The sequence below is a fragment of the Lipophrys pholis genome (assembly GCF_963383615.2).
Source record: "Lipophrys pholis genome assembly, chromosome: 8".
Classification (NCBI taxonomy): Eukaryota; Metazoa; Chordata; class Actinopteri; order Blenniiformes; family Blenniidae; genus Lipophrys; species Lipophrys pholis.
Window position 1 is genome coordinate 23529583 of NC_137630.1, and position 15579 is coordinate 23545161.

Here is a 15579-nt window from a genome sequence, read left to right on the forward strand (position 1 = left end):
GGCTGCAAAGTGTTTTGGACTGATGCTTTAGATCCACACAAAGCATGGAAGAGACCGGAAGCAAGCAACTTATAGACGTCGACAGGTGAATTAAACCACGCCCACTGATTAAAGTTACTTTCACCTGGTAACAGGAAACTGCTGAGCCAGGAAAAAAAAAATGATCTAAAAAGCAGATGAAACTATGGAATTCCATTACATGTAAGCGGACATAATGCAATTCAAATGCCATAACAAATTATGGATTTATATTTATGGATTATCTTGCTGTGCATAAAAACAGGTGAATGTGTAAGTGTGGATGTCATAAGTGCTGCAAGGCGGAGCAGTGGTTTGCATTCTTGCCTAATAGCGAGAGAATATCGTAGGTTCAATCACTGGGTCTTTAGAATTTTCATGTTTGTAGCGTTTGCATGTTCTTCCCATGTGGGTTTATGAAACGTGTGTGTGGTTAATTGGGGAACCTAGATGTGAATGTGTGTGTCTTCCCTGTGATGTTCTGGTGACCTGTGCAGGGTGCACGGGGATTGGCCCCAGTACCCTGCACAGGATGGAGCGCTGTAGAAGATCGATGGATTTACAATTCAAGGGATGCTTTGGTTTTCTTGGAAATAAAATAACCTAAATGCAGCCATCTTGAGACTGTAGAACGGGGAGAAATACGTGCAAAATGTTTAATGGCTGTGCGTAACAATGCAGGGACGTGTGGTTCGTTTGATCAGTGCTCTGGTCACATCAGCTCCAGCTGTGACAAGATCGGATAAATTGTGTTAAACTGCGGCTCGAACCCGATCGGAGCAGGCTTTATCTTCTTCGAGTAACCAATCACGGCGCTCGCCGGGATTACGTCACGGAAGTCGCGTCCAATCGGCGCATGCGTCTCACGAGCGAGCGTAGCTGGGTAAAGATGGCGGCGGGCTCCGATTTGTTGGAGGATGTTTTCCTTGACACAGATGTGGACCAAAAAGTAGTTAGTGATCTGGTCGGGTCTCTGGAGTCCGAGCTTAAAGGAGCGGGACGCGCCAACGCAACAACCGGGCCGCAGTTCGCGGCGACTCTCGTCGTCAACTCGGATTTAGGAAGCAATTCTAATGTTCAGGGCAGCAAAGTGAGAGTTTTACAACAAGCAGGTAAGATAGCTGCGCTCTCCAGTTAGCTAACAGCAGCTAATTGTGGTCACGTTGCTTTAGAAACTCTTGTTTATCGGAGAGTTCGTGGACACGCGCCTGCTTTCACGTGTTTCCACCGCCGTAGGGACCGCAGGTCTCGGTAACGTTTCGGGGTCCCGCGGTTCAAGCATGGACGGGGCAGATGGGGTCACGTCGGCGGCGGAACCGAATGTGACCCAGCCGGCGACGGCGAGTGGAGTTGTTACCGGAACACCCGGTGCTGGGAAAGCTCCTGTCACCGGTATTCAAACTTTGAATGGGAGTACCGTGGTGATGAAGTGTCACATCTCCGGAGGCGGACCCGCTGACAGCGGCGGCTCGCAGCCCACCGTCACGCTCGTGCACAACGGACCCGTTGGAGCAGCCGCGTCTGCGACACCGAGCACTATTATCCGGACTACTGCGAGTGCTCAAACCGCTGCGACATCGACCGTAAAAAGTGTCCCAACAGTCACTCTCGTGAGGCCATCTATGCAAAATAACACTTCGCCCGCCGCTGTCTGCACGGCGGGCTCTCAAGGCAACAAGTTGGACTCTGCAAAAGCAACAACACAGGCTGGAGCCCATGTGGTGGCGGCAGCTGTTGCGACCGGGACACCGGTGAGGAGTCCGACAGTTTTGCAAACCATAAGAACTTCAGTACCTTCAACCACTGCTGCCACTCCTCCGGGAGGAGTAAGAACTATCACTGCTCAGGTGTTGGCTCCCAGACTCGCCCAACCTCAGCAGAACACCCGGAATATCCAAAACATCCAGCTTCCTCCAGGTAACGTGTTTGAGAACTTCTGGAAAGTTTGTTAGTCACAGTCATTTGAGAAACTACATTAAATGTTGAGAAATTGATCACTATCTAATACATCCAAACCGTAATGTCTTCATTTACCACACACTGTGATTTATTGAAGTGATTAATACAAAATAACTATTAAGAATAAGTTGATGGAGAGGTTGCATGCAATCAGCTATTCGTGAGTCCCTTTAGTTTCTTTTTGTGCTACAGATTGTTTAGTTTGTTTTTTCGCAGTGAGTTGAATTGATTGTCTGTGTGACAACAGATTAGGAGTGGACAAGGTTCTTACTGCGGAGCAGGACAACAACTTATTTTTGCTGAAGTAGATGAAAGTAGCATTGTTCTGTTATCAGCTTTTCTCACTTCAGCCTGTGTGCAACAATAACACAATGCTCTCACATTCACTGTTCCTGTGTATCCTTCAAGTTGCCACTGTGTGTTTTAAAGATTTGGCTACAGGGTTAGACTTTCCCTGGATATTACTTGCCGATATCTTGGTTACCTTCATGACATTTGAAGGATAAATTCAGGTTTTGTGTGAGGGTGTACTCTAATATGCAAAGGTTTCATGCCGGTGTGGTATAATGCTATGTTTACCAGCAGGAAGGTGTCTGAATGTACTGTATTCTGTTTCAGAGCCCCAAACACAAAGCCAGAGTTTCAGAACTTGGGGGACTAGAAGCAATAATGTGGTCTCCATACGGCCCTGATCGTAACATGAATTGGGTCTGTCTCGGTTTCCACGAAGAGACAGAAATATCTCAACCAAGTTACATCCACAGAAGATCTGAGCTCAGTTCTGTTTTCAAACATTGTCTTCTTTAGAAAAATGTTCGCTTGTGCCCTGTGAAGAACTGATGCTGCTTTGAAGGCAAAGGTTGACCAAATATGGATTTCAATAAAAAAAAAAAACTAAAACACAGGCACGCATCAGCTTGAAACTTTTGCACAGTACTTTAGTGAATGCTCATAATAAAACACTGTGTAGCATGTGGAGAAATCCTTTCCAAACCAAAAAATAAGCCAGAGCAAACAGTTTTTTTCCCAACATGTCCAAACCTGCAAAGTTTCCTGTTTAACTATCTTTAACTTTTACAACTTTGTCGTCAGCCTTTTACAACAAGTCAAACTTAAGCCACTAATCACACAAACTTACCATAATCCTTTACTAAAAATATACACGGGTGCGGTAAAGTTTCAGAGGTAAGATGACAGATTTACTTGGAGCATGGATGTGTTACGAAATCAAGTCAAGACCTTCATTTGTCACAAACACAATTATACACAGCCTTAGAGAAGAAGCTCCACCTCATCCAGTTATTCAATGCCCAGTTAACGTGTTACTTTTTATTATCGCTAAGTGGCTGAATATCTGTACAGTTCACTGAAGGATTCGTACTCCTTCATATGAACTCCATATTCTATGGGTGAATTGGTTTGGACAGCAAGTTATCAACCTTTTTGACTTGACGTTTGCTGCGTGCAGGCATGGTCTTGGTCCGCAGCGAGAGCGGGCAGCTGCTGATGATTCACCAGCAGACTTTGGCTCAGATGCAGGCGCAGTCTCAATCACAAAGTGCCATGACTCCACGACCTGTCGCCCCGGCCAGCACCCCACCTGTCCAGATCACATCTCTGCAGGTACACATCGGCTTCACCCAGTCGTCACGGGAAAATGGGACTGACAAACACTTCTTACTCCAAATTTACACAGACCTGAAGAAACAGCCAGATGGTACTGTTCCACTTAATGTGATTTAAATGGGTAAATTTAATGGTCAATTTTTTTTTTTAGTATTTCATGTCACAAGTCTGTAAACATTTTGAAATGGACGCATTTAAATTTATCACAGGCTTTTGGTGGGATATTTTAGCATAAATGTTTTCACTTTATTAGAAGTTAGGTGGTGTTACTGTCATTGCACAGAAAAGTTTGGTCTCAGTCATTACGTGAGACCCAGAGATTGGTTCTGAGAATTAGAGAAATGTTGAGCAGATATTTACTGTTTTCATTATTTCGTTTTTGGCATTTCTTCATAATAAAGAGCTGAGTAAACAAATTGGAATAAGACACTGAAATACATTTTGGTTGCTCGTTTTTCAAAACGTCTTTGTCTTTGCATGGTGTCTGACCAGTCAGCGGTGTTTAACTTCTGCAGAGGTTAAAAAAATATAGAAAGCACTTTTTTTTTTTTTTTTACTTTCAAAGATGGTTGAAGAATGCATACGTAACGTGAAACTGTCTACTTTGTCTTCATATTCCCACATGGTCCTGTTACCTTCACAGTGTGCAGCCTTACCTTTCGTACCTTTTCAGGCTCCAGGAGCGTCGCTGTTGGCTCGTCCAGCGACTCCCACCACCATCATCAAACAAGTTTCCCCTGTCCAGACCACCATGACAGCCACCACCACCCTCCAGAGGCCTCCTGTACTGCAGGTCGCTACCCTATACACTACATCACAATACGTGTGAAGCAGTTATTACGGGTTGTAATATTTAAGTCCATTTATCTCAGAGTATAAACATTTGAACTCTCAAACACAAAAGGTATCGATTCAAAGTCACCTGTTGGTTTTTTTATTTATTGAAACCTTATTTCTTCCCTAACCTCAGAGTCTGTCTCAGTCTTTACTCAAGATGGTCTGGCATTGCTTCAATTACATTTGCTTCAGTTAGAATTGCCAGCACTGTGCTCTGAAAATAATGGGATTATCCAGGACACTAACAACAATTAGTCACCCCAGATTTGAATGGAGCTTGTGTGTTCGGGGAGGCTTTGTGGTATATTACATTAATTTATTAAAGAAATTTAAGTAATCCATTTCACCATTGCTCTTTGGGTAGATTTCTCTTGCACAGCACTGATCTCCTGCTGCCATTTAAATATTAAAAAAAACAAACCTGTGCGTCACACTTTGCGTATTCATGTTGTTTGGTTGATTAATTGCCATGAAAGGACTTGATGTTGTGTCAGGGCACCGCATTTTTCATTTCTTTCTCTGGCTGGCTTGTTTGCTCATTTTGAAAACCTTGCTGTTTGTCTTAATTGTTCTTGAAAATATGAATATTCAGGTTGCCATGGAAATTTCCTTGAAGGTTAACGCAATATACTAGACCTCGGTGTTTGCTTGTTTTGCAGGTCTTTGTTTGTTTTTAGTGAGGACCATTGTACAAAATGTATTGGCTCTTCGGGGGACGTCCTTGTCAGGGACACCTTCATAGGACAGCACATGACATGGGAATATGATCCTATTGCATTTGTCTTATTTTAAATGTGTGTATTAGAATTGCAAATCATTGCATCCTCTTTTTATTTATGTTGTATTCTTTGCTTCAGAGCAGGGTTTCTTGTGGGTTTGAGTTCGGGCCGAGGTTGTCTTTGTGGAGTTTGCATGTTCTTTCAGTGCTGCTCTATCCAGCTACTCTGGTCTCCTCCAACAGTCCAAAAACTCTGTAGGTTAATTGGTACCCTACCTTGGTCATAATCAAAGTCTGGTAATCCTAAATTGCATCAAGTGTCATAGAATATCAGTGCAAGTGCTCATTGCCCCAAACTTTTCATATTTTTGTTTTTAACTGGAGTTGTAATGTAAAAAAAGAAATCCCTGAGCGTGAGTTCTGTATAAATGACATGTATACAGCACACAAATTGTATCTCAATTTTAGGTGACCAAGTATTCCATCCCTCAATTTCTTTAACACTCCATCCGGTATAGGGTTGTGGAGTGCTGGAGTTGATCCCAGTTAACTATGGCTGAAGGTAAGGGACACCCTGGACAGGTCACCAATCCATCGCAGGGCAAACAGAGATACACACAACCACACAGATCATTTAAAATTGACCAATTGACCTCTGTGTGGGATTTTTGGACTGTGAAAGGAAACTGGAGTAACTGAAGAAAATCGATGCACGCAGAGTGAGAACATGCAAACTCCACACAGGAAGGCCCGGCCCATGTTAGAACACAAGGCCGTCCGCATATGAAGCAAGAATGCTAACTACTACATCACTAAAACTTAAGACTAAAACGTTTGTCTTGTCCTCGTAGAAATGGACTGCACTCTGCCAAAACTGTGATTTTCCTGTGTATCACCTCATTATTGCATGTTCTCCGACTCATACAGAACACCATGGTGCTGGGAGGAACTGCCACTACCACGGGTCAGCCTGTAGGAACTCCCACCACAGTCCACCCTGGAACCGCAGCCACAGCAGTGACACAGAGGGTGGGGACCACTGGGACCCCCGTCGCTCCCACACCCATTTCAGCTGTAAGGGGAAAATGGCAGCCTTTGATACTCTTGTCTGTGTAGGAACATAGAAAAACTCAATGCTGTTCTCATGTATATGTTGACAGGAAACGCTGGAGAATGTGAAAAAGTGTAGAAATTTTCTTTCTACGCTGATCAAGCTGGCATCGAGTGGAAAACAGTCGTCTGCGACCACGGCTAATGTCAAGGAGCTGGTTAAGAGCCTGCTGGTGCTTGTTTATTTCTTTTTCATCATTTCTGCATTACAATTTGATTCCTCTTCTCGGCTTTTTTGGAATTTCTTCAGTCTGCTTTCTCAGTTTATTTTTCGAGAGCTGATGCATCGTCCTTCTGCATTTCAACAGGAGGCAAAGATTGAGGCAGAAGATTTCACCAGCAGGTTATACCAGGAGCTCAAGTCTTCACCACAGCCATATCTTGTACCTTTTCTGAAGGTGAGTTGACTAACCAACAGTCGCGTTTGCATTTATCTAATTGCAATCCTTGTGAAATATAATAAAAGTGGTTTTATTTGACTCCGCTCAAAATAGTACTTTTCCCCATTGACAACTTTCATCATGTCAAAACCTTTTAAAATGAATTTACACAATGTTAACCTTTCTTTAATGTGAGAGTAATGCTAGAATAAGCACAATTTACCATTTGTGTTGTGAATGTTACTCCTCTGTACTAATTATGTGTAGAGATCCACCCATGGCTTTACCAGAATGAGCCTTTGCTCACACAGTTTTTGTTTTTGTTCTGCTGCAGAGAAGTCTCCCAGCACTGCGCCAGATGACCCCGGACTCCGAGGCCTTCATCCAGGACAGCCTGCAGCCTCAGTCCAGCTGCCAGTCTGCTGCAGCCTCCAAGGCTCTCACCGCCGTAGTTCTGCGACCCCCTCTCTCCACCACCGTCTCCACCGCCACCAGCACCACCACAACCAAAGCCACAGTCATCAGCCTCACACAGACTCCTCACAGTAAACCCAGCCTGGTAATAAATGATGCTGCTGGATGTCAGTCACTGCCTGAATCGGCGCGTGTTGTATGTAGAATATACAACGACGAATTTCACATGTAAGTGTTTCTCTTTTAATTGTTCGCAGATTGTGTCCCAGCCGCAGAGCCTTGTAAGGCCGCAGGGGACCCTGACTCAGTCTCCCATGGTAACAATAAGAGGGCCAACACACAGCCGTATTGTTGTGGGCCAGTCGCACGCTGTTAAACCGCTGCAAACAGGTGAGTGCTACACACATATTTTCATTTAATCTACTTGCTCTGTTCACTGCACTGGCTTTGTACATGCAGACTGTGGGCAACATGCATCTGTTTGGTTGTCAATGACCGGCCCTTATGAAGATAATGCAATGGTTTTCTTGCAAGAATTTGAATTCATTGTCAGAAAAGCTCAACATCTTGCACCTATTTTGCTTGTTTTTCACCAATTGTGGACATTTGAGAGTTCATTTACTTCCGTCAAAGGTGAAGCTGTGAACCCAGTGAGTTGAGAACAGATCACTGTTGATGAGTGTCAATTTGAATCTCCTCCACTTGACAAACCATCCAGAGAAATGCAAAAACGTCTCTGATGCAGAGCAGTAGGAGTATCTTGCATAGTGCTTTTTCCATTGATCCATGTGACATCGGGTCGCTGGAGGCTGGAGCCAGTCACAGTTCAGTCACCATCCAACCAGCTTCTGTTCAGCTTTATCCAATTTAGAGCTGCAGGCCTCACTAGCAGGTCCCAGGTGACAAGAAAACAAAGAGACAGTCACACACACTCTCATTCACTATTGAGGACAATCTCCAATTAACATCAGATGCATGTTTTTGAACAGTGGGGGAAACTAAAGTAAGGTATAGTTGCATCCGCAGAATATGATCGCATTTAGCAGAATTAACTTGAAAAAGTGATATTTGCTAACTTTGACAACCAGAAGTGTGGGCGAAAAAAAAAGAAGTGAATAACCACAGTAAGGAAAAGCTGTTTGCCATTAAAGAAGGTTTGGAAATTTCCTTCATGGGTAGCACCAACATTGTCAACTTTGCTGCTCATGCCACAAATGCATGCATCTTACAAATGTGGCACTTTATAAGGCAATGAAACAGGCTTTCCAGTGTATGGCCTTTTGCTCAGATGCCATGTTGGAACACAGTAAACCAGAACCAGTACTTTTTCCCAACATACTCTCAATGCATGATTATTATTTTTTTGGATGCCCCATGTGGTCCCCAGTGAACATTCATTAAATGATCCACAAGCCAAACTGATGTGAGACTGTGTGCATTTGCTCTTCATCTTTTATGAGCCTCATGGAGTTGCTGCCATCTTGTGGCGTCATTGGGTATAATATTAACTTGAAATATCTGCGTTCAGGTACTTCGTGTGTGTTGGCTTGGCTGCAAATGCAAGTCATTATTCCCATTTGAAATTCCTGTCCTTGCTTTCTGTTTAGTTCCAACAGTGAAGCAGATGTTGCCTCCGGGGGCCAAAGAAGTACACATTATCAATCAAGCTTCTCTCGCTTCGTCTCACAAGTACAAGCAGAATGAGGCGGGAGGGGGATCGTTCAGGTTTGTCAAACAGATGATTTCATTCATTTTGTTCAGTTACTGGCCTTTGTTTCATCGCCATACAGGTTATTAATCAAAGGGAAGGAAGTTCTTATTTATTGAGTGATATCCTGCTTTGTATAACCACATCATGTTGCCTTAAAAAAAAAAAGAGAGAGAGATTTATGGTCTTTAAATTGGTGCATTAACTTCCTGTCATTAGACTACAGTTTACTGTATGTCACATAATACATGTTAAGTAGTGCTAAAGTTGGAAATGTTTCTACGTGACATAGTGTAGCTGTATCATTTGCTAAAATGATCCCTTTGGAATGTATAAATATATATCTCACAAAATGGATTTGAACAATTCTGAAGTGAGTGTTTAGGAAACAGTTTTACTCCGATTACTGTTATTCATTCTCTATTTTGTAATACAGTTCTTTAAACAGTCACAAAAAAAGTTTTTATGCCCGTTTACAGTTAGTTTATGGTTTTGATGTAAGCCATTTTTAAATTTCATAGAACTGGAAACTCGCCAAAGTTGTGTGCTTATGTCTTCTTTTTTTTTTTTTTTTTTGCCATCCAGAGACGACGATGATATCAATGATGTGGCCTCCATGGCAGGAGTCAACCTGTCAGAGGAGAGTGCCCGTATCTTAGCAACCAGCTCTGGGCTTGTTGGCATGGTGACTCGATCGTGTAAGGACGAGACCTTCCTATCCGGCCCGTCACTCACGCGGATCGCTCTGGAGATCGGTGAGAGGCGTACGAGCAAGCGTCGAGTGCGTCCGCCGGTGTCGGCTGGCGCTCCCTTAAAACCTCTGTCCGTGTTCACTGCCGCCCTGACAGGTAAGAAGTTCGGCGTCAGCGAGTTGGGCGCAGACGTCGTCAACTTCGTCTCCCATGCGACACAGCAGCGGCTGCAAAATCTGCTGGGAAAGGTGTCACAGGTGGCTCAGCAGAAGAACATACCTTTCAAGGTGATAACTGATGGCAGGAGTTTGAGAGCAGGCGAGACGCTTGTGTCACACGCTCGGTTTCAATATTCGCTCTGTCCTCTGGTGCGACGTCTCGCTTCTCGCCACCTTCAGGAGGATGGGCGGTACGAGCAGGTCAGCGACGTGCGGGACCAGCTCAAATTCTTCGAGCAGCTGGATCAAGTGGAAAAGCAAAGGAAGGAAGGGGAGGAGAGAGAGATCCTCTTGAAGGCCGCCAAGGTAACAATATTCAGACAAGGACACGTCGCGTCATTGACAGGAAAAGACCTGCACACTATCATAATTATAGAGAAGTCGTGGGAGTGATCTCGGGTCAGTGTCATTAATATACATTCCCTCTGCCGCTAACGTTCACCAGATAACAAATATGCAAACTATGAGTGAGCGGATGAATAAAACAGCCGATTAAATGAATTGAACATGTCCACCCTGAAATATTCAAATGTCCTTTACATTACCGCAGTCTCGGTCACGGCAAGAAGACCCCGAACAGCTGCGGCTGAAGCAGAAGGCCAAAGAGGCAAGTATTTGCTAAAATAAGTGATTTTGTCATTGCTTTGTTCATGCAGCCTCTTCATGAGCTCGTGTGATTGATCTGTGTGTTACTGCTTGTATTGCAGATGCAACAGCAGGAGCTGGCTCAGATCAGGCAGAGAGAAGCCAACCTAACTGCACTGGCGGCCATCGGCCCCAGAAAAAAGCGCAAAATGGACTCTCCTGTTCAGGGCGCAAGTGCAGAGGTGAGTAATAAGCATCCGGTTGCCAAAGATCACGGCAGCGAGTTCAAATTTTGAATTCAGTAAAGAAATGTAAACGGCCTTTCTGGGTTTGTTTCACCCTCCCAAGGGCTCGGGGTCGGGTCCCTCTCAGCCTGGGGTCTCCGGTGGCGCAGGCTCCAGACAGTTTATGCGACAGCGCATCACTCGAGTCAACCTCAGGGACCTGCTCTTCTGCCTGGAGAACGAACGAGGGACCAGCCACTCACACCTGCTTTATAAAGGCTTCCTCAAATAGCAGCTGCATTCAAATGACTAGTCTCACTTAGTGGCATTAAGCAGGCAGCGCTGACCCTCAACGCAGACCCTCCCTGCCGGTACTTTCTTTGATCGCCCACCGCTGAGCGACCAGACATCTGTCCGTGGGCAGAAAACGACGCGCAACGCCGAAGAGGCGTCAGCCTTTAAAAGCCTCTTCAAGCGAAAAAGCCTTTTGTGTTTCCAGTGCAGAGATGGAGCAGATACTGGCGCCCGGCCGTGACGTCGCTGCGCCCCTCGGCTCGGTTTGCTCCTCCAGAGACCGGTTCCACCCAGCCACACTTCACTCACGCAAATAAACCAAGTGTCATTGTAGTGACATCTGTGTTGTAGCAGAAAAGCTCCTTAAAGTGTTCAGTTGTTTATTTAAGCCCTTAACAGAGGATTTTATTTATCTTATGTTTATATGCCTGTGGATTATTTTACAGTCTGATCTCGACCAATCGCGTCATCTGCTGAGTTGCCTTCTTGACAAATGAAGCCATATCGATTAGAATGTGTTGATCAAACCATTTCAGTTATTCAGCTATCTCATCAGGTTTGTAGGATGAGTGTATTTTTGTTTACACTTTACAGACACACACACCACACACACACATCTTTTTCTGTTTGTGCTGATCTGGTTGAAGCTTGTTATTTATTTGTCAATTCTTGGGTATGATGTACATGTTCTATTTAAGTTTACTTCTATACACGAGTCCCTAAATGAGGAAGAAAGTCTATTTAAGTTCAGACTATGGTGTTAAACATTATATTATATCTTCTAAACTCCAGGTGCATCACAGTGAACACCCTCGACATACAGGTACATCGATGAAATTCGAATACAAATAAACGCATAGTTTATTTGTGAAATCCCCGATGCACCTGTCTTGTTGTCAATTAGTTTGTGTTCTAGCCTCGAATGGATTCACACGACAATGCACCCAATTCCACACAGCTTTGTCAAACTTAAGGTCACGAGGGGCTGGCTCTTATCCTACTTGACAGCGGATGATGACCAGTCCGTAACTGGGCAAACGCAAGCAATATGGAGTCGTCAATAAACCTGAAGCGCGGCGTTTTCTGACTGAGAGGGAAACCACAGGCGCACAGGGAGAACATGTATACTCTGTGCAGAAGGTCGACCAGGTCCGCAATCAAACTGGGGACATTGTTACTGTCGGGCGTGACGGCGAACCACGACATCATCTTGTAGCGAATTTGAAAGGGAATTCTGATGACTGAAGATGTTTCGTATATGAAAACAAAAGTCTGGTTTTGGTTGAATGATTCCATTATTTTTCGGGGGGGGGATTGCGTGCAGTGTCACATGCCGGCAAATTATGATTTATAAAGACTTTTTGCTGCGACTGATTTTCCTTCTGACGGTTTAGTCTGGGAAGAATTGCAGCGAATCATACAAAGCTACAAAGTTTGGATGTGAATTGGTTGTGAGCATTTTGAGGCGTTCCCACCGCGTCGGTAATTTCCTGTATTGTCAATTCTGAACTCGGCAGGATTCAACCCCGAATAATGTTAATGATTACAGTCGTTTCGGTGAAAGAGCAACGCCGGTGCATTTTCCATTCCTGCAGATCGGATGAACGATAACCTGGGCTGCACTTTGACCGACCGCTTTTCCCTAAATCTACTCAATCAGCTGAACATGCCTACTTTATAGCCTTTTGTATTTCAGTATTTGGCCTCTCCTTTTGTCATCTGAAAGAAAAACGGTGTTGATCAGTGACATTTATTACTGTACATTAGTTTGCGGTATCTAGATTTATATTTTGTCTCATTCTTCACATACGCGTCGCTGTGTGACAAGTGAGACGACAGTATGGTGCTTTTCTGTTTTTGCCAATATCTTGTATATTTTGCACAGTCTCTTGTTTATATGTGAATATCTGAATTTAGGAAAAGTTTTGAAATGCTATTTTATAAAGGACTGCGAGAGAACAGTCTCTATTAAAACAAGAAATGACAACGTATGCTTGTGCTGATTGTATTCTTGCTTGTAAAAGGTCTTTTATTGATTATTTTACACCTCGGTGTATAAATATTCACTTGAGCGATACAGCTTCCACAAGATGCAGTATAGAACAATATTTAGGACACTGTAAAATGAATAATGATCATTTAATATTAAATGGACTTCAATTCTAGAAGCGTTGCTGCAATTAGGCACTTTTTAAAATAACAATACAATATCCAATTCCATTGGTCTTCCAACATTTTCATCTGCTTTTTTGTAGTTTAACTGCATATCTAAATTTAATTGATATAGTCTCAATTTGATCTACTTTGTTAGCAAATGTCTGCTCCCAAAGAAATGCACTAAAATGTGTTTAAAAAAAAATAATACTAATTGAGCAATAAGTACAAAATTGTATTTGAGAACCCATTTTCAGTACTTCTTCCCATTCATCCATCCATTTTCATACTTTTCATCCTCATGGAGGATTTCTACATCAACACAACTATAACGGCAAAAAAAGGGGGGGAAAAAACCCCGATAATCAGTCATACAAACTTGGGCTTTTCAGGTTGTTTTCTCCTTCGTTCTAAACTTTGTCCTTGAAAGGTTTAATGCGGCGGAGCGACGCTTATTGATTTGAGAGAAACGGCCACGTCTTCCTCACGCCACCAGGCTATGAGGAGGGCCATTAGTCCCGATGCACTTGAAGCAAAACGTTTTCATCATACAACCGGAAAGTTCAGACTGAGGGGAGCCGCAAAAATATGCTTGGAAGGATGTTTTCTCTCGTGGTTCGAGTCGCACTTTTCAAGTGTTTAGATGGTTTTTTTTTTTTTTTTTTTTGGTCCCATCTGCTGTTTTTCCCAGAGCCTGCCTCATAAGCATCCACATCCCACTGGGCCCGCCGTCCTCATCCACAGCACTGAGCAGACTTTAAGTCAATGCATTAGTCTCACTGTCAGCAAGAAAACTCATATCCTCTTGTCTGGTAAGCAATAGTCTGCCTTCGGAAAAAGTTTTCCCGTGTCGAGCTCTGAGCGGAAATACCTGAGCTTGATTGGAAAAGTGCAGTGACATTTATAAACGAATGAAGGAATTACAGAATGAGTCTTACTCGCTTTTATTTCAGACTCTGAAGGACAAACATCTGGAGTCAGATAAGCCGTCGCAAATGTTATTTCAGTGTATCAAATGATTTGAAGATACACAAGAGAATTCACACAGGTCAGAAGCCGTGTTCTTGTGAAATGTGGGAGTAGTAAATTGCGCCGACACATGAAAAAACATAAAGAGATGAAATCATGAAAGACTCTATGTGAGATGTGTGGATGGATTTCACTTATATAGTGCTTTTCCACTGTATTAAAATAAAAGAAAATAAAAAAAAAAAAGGTTTGAATTTCACATTAAACTTCTGCTCTGAAGTTATCTGTTTCGGGGAAACAGCTTTTTTTTTTTTTATTGCATATAACAAAGCTCATCGCACTGACAACAAAATGTTCCTCCCAGAAAGAGAAACAACCCAGTGTTTACCAGTCTCTCTCTTCACACATGACAGTCGGGGGTTTGAACCAAGGTCCCCGCGCATTCCTAAAGAGGATTTGATCAAATTGTTGGATTCCCCCCCCCCCCACACAAAAGCAAGGTTTCTGTCTGTCTTTGCCTTTCAGAGTCACACTTGCAGGCGGAGTGACGAGGCCACCGTCCTCAGAAATCAAATAACTGGATGCTTGTTACAGTTGGATGAGACAGAACATTAATTCCCTCCTAACCTTGAAAGGTGATCAAAGGATGTTTTGTCCACAGTAAATAAAGATTTTCAGTTCTCCCGGCGCCAGTTGGATCGGATTCCGACTGCAAAATGACAGAAATGCTCAAACTCGGTTGAGACGCACTGATATCAAATGCAATCATTCTACTCTTAAATTCACTTCTACCTTAATCGTTTTGATGTTTTTTGTTTTTTTTTAATATATTAAAGTCAGTCAAACATTTCCAGAGTTTAACTTCTTTCTCCCCCATAGAGGTTTTGAGGAGGAGACTGATGTTACATCATGCAGGCCTCACAAGAGGGATGATTAATAAAAAAAAAAAAAAAGAAGTATCTTTTTAAAATAAAAATTACAGCACTTTCAGTCCCCCCACGCTACACATTATCATGATGTAACCTCTGCAGCTACAGAGTAAAAAAAAGAAAAAAAAGAAAAGGGAAAAATAGGAGTCTGAATTTCACATTGACCTTGGGTGGGAGGAGTGTGAGGCTGACTCTCAGATAAAACATAAAAGAAAGAAAAATGTCTCATTTGAAGGGACACATTAAGGCGAAGCCTGGGTCGGGAATATTTCAAAGGTTTGGGGGTAAACAAATATGCAAACCTGTCAAGTAATTGAGGTGCAAATTCTGTGGCTGCTTCCCGAAGGGTGTGTGTGTGTGTGTGTGTGTGTGTGTGTGAGAGAGAGAGAGAGAGAAAGCAAATTGCTGAGGACTGTCAGAGCTTTTATATTTCACAGCCAGAGCCAAAAAATGTCTCATCATCACCTTTGCAGTCTGCACGCTTTCATCACTATAAATTTATTCTGTCTCTTGATTTTTATGCCCCCGATGACAAAGCGGGGCTTAATCATCGAGCTCTTTGTCTTATCATGTTAGAAATGACTCAGTCTTTCCAGGGCGATAAAAAGTAATATTTATGAATAGTGGGAGCGAGTGGATGAAGCTGTTCATGGTACGACGGTTACAAACCCTCATGTCATTACTCTCTTGCTGCTGTGGCAGTTTGTGAATATTAGGAAGTGATGAACTGCACTGCGGGACACA

At 43.2% G+C, this 15579-nt stretch overlaps 1 protein-coding gene across 1 annotated transcript; it reads left to right on the forward strand.

Moving 5' to 3' along the window:
* Positions 1 to 889: 889 nt before the first annotated feature.
* On the forward strand, positions 890 to 12773 carry LOC308112765 (transcription initiation factor TFIID subunit 4-like). The gene is made up of 15 exons (XM_080468517.1): positions 890 to 1935; positions 3446 to 3600; positions 4277 to 4396; positions 6086 to 6232; positions 6319 to 6441; positions 6577 to 6666; positions 6983 to 7207; positions 7320 to 7452; positions 8670 to 8787; positions 9356 to 9525; positions 9619 to 9749; positions 9861 to 9986; positions 10231 to 10287; positions 10388 to 10507; positions 10614 to 12773. The coding sequence occupies exons 1-15, from the start codon at positions 1299 to 1301 to the stop codon at positions 10779 to 10781; spliced, it is 2520 nt and encodes an 839-aa protein (XP_080324643.1). The 5' UTR covers positions 890 to 1298; the 3' UTR covers positions 10782 to 12773.
* The last annotated feature ends 2806 nt before the right edge of the window (positions 12774 to 15579 follow it).

Coding starts and splice junctions, on each gene's coding strand:
- LOC308112765 (XM_080468517.1), top strand. CDS start 1,299: ATGGACGGGGCAGATGGGGTCACGTCGGCGGCGGAACCGAATGTGACC. Junction 6,233..6,318: donor CTCCCACACCCATTTCAGCT/GTAAGGGGAAAA, acceptor ATATGTTGACAG/GAAACGCTGGAGAATGTGAA. Junction 6,667..6,982: donor ATCTTGTACCTTTTCTGAAG/GTGAGTTGACTA, acceptor GTTCTGCTGCAG/AGAAGTCTCCCAGCACTGCG.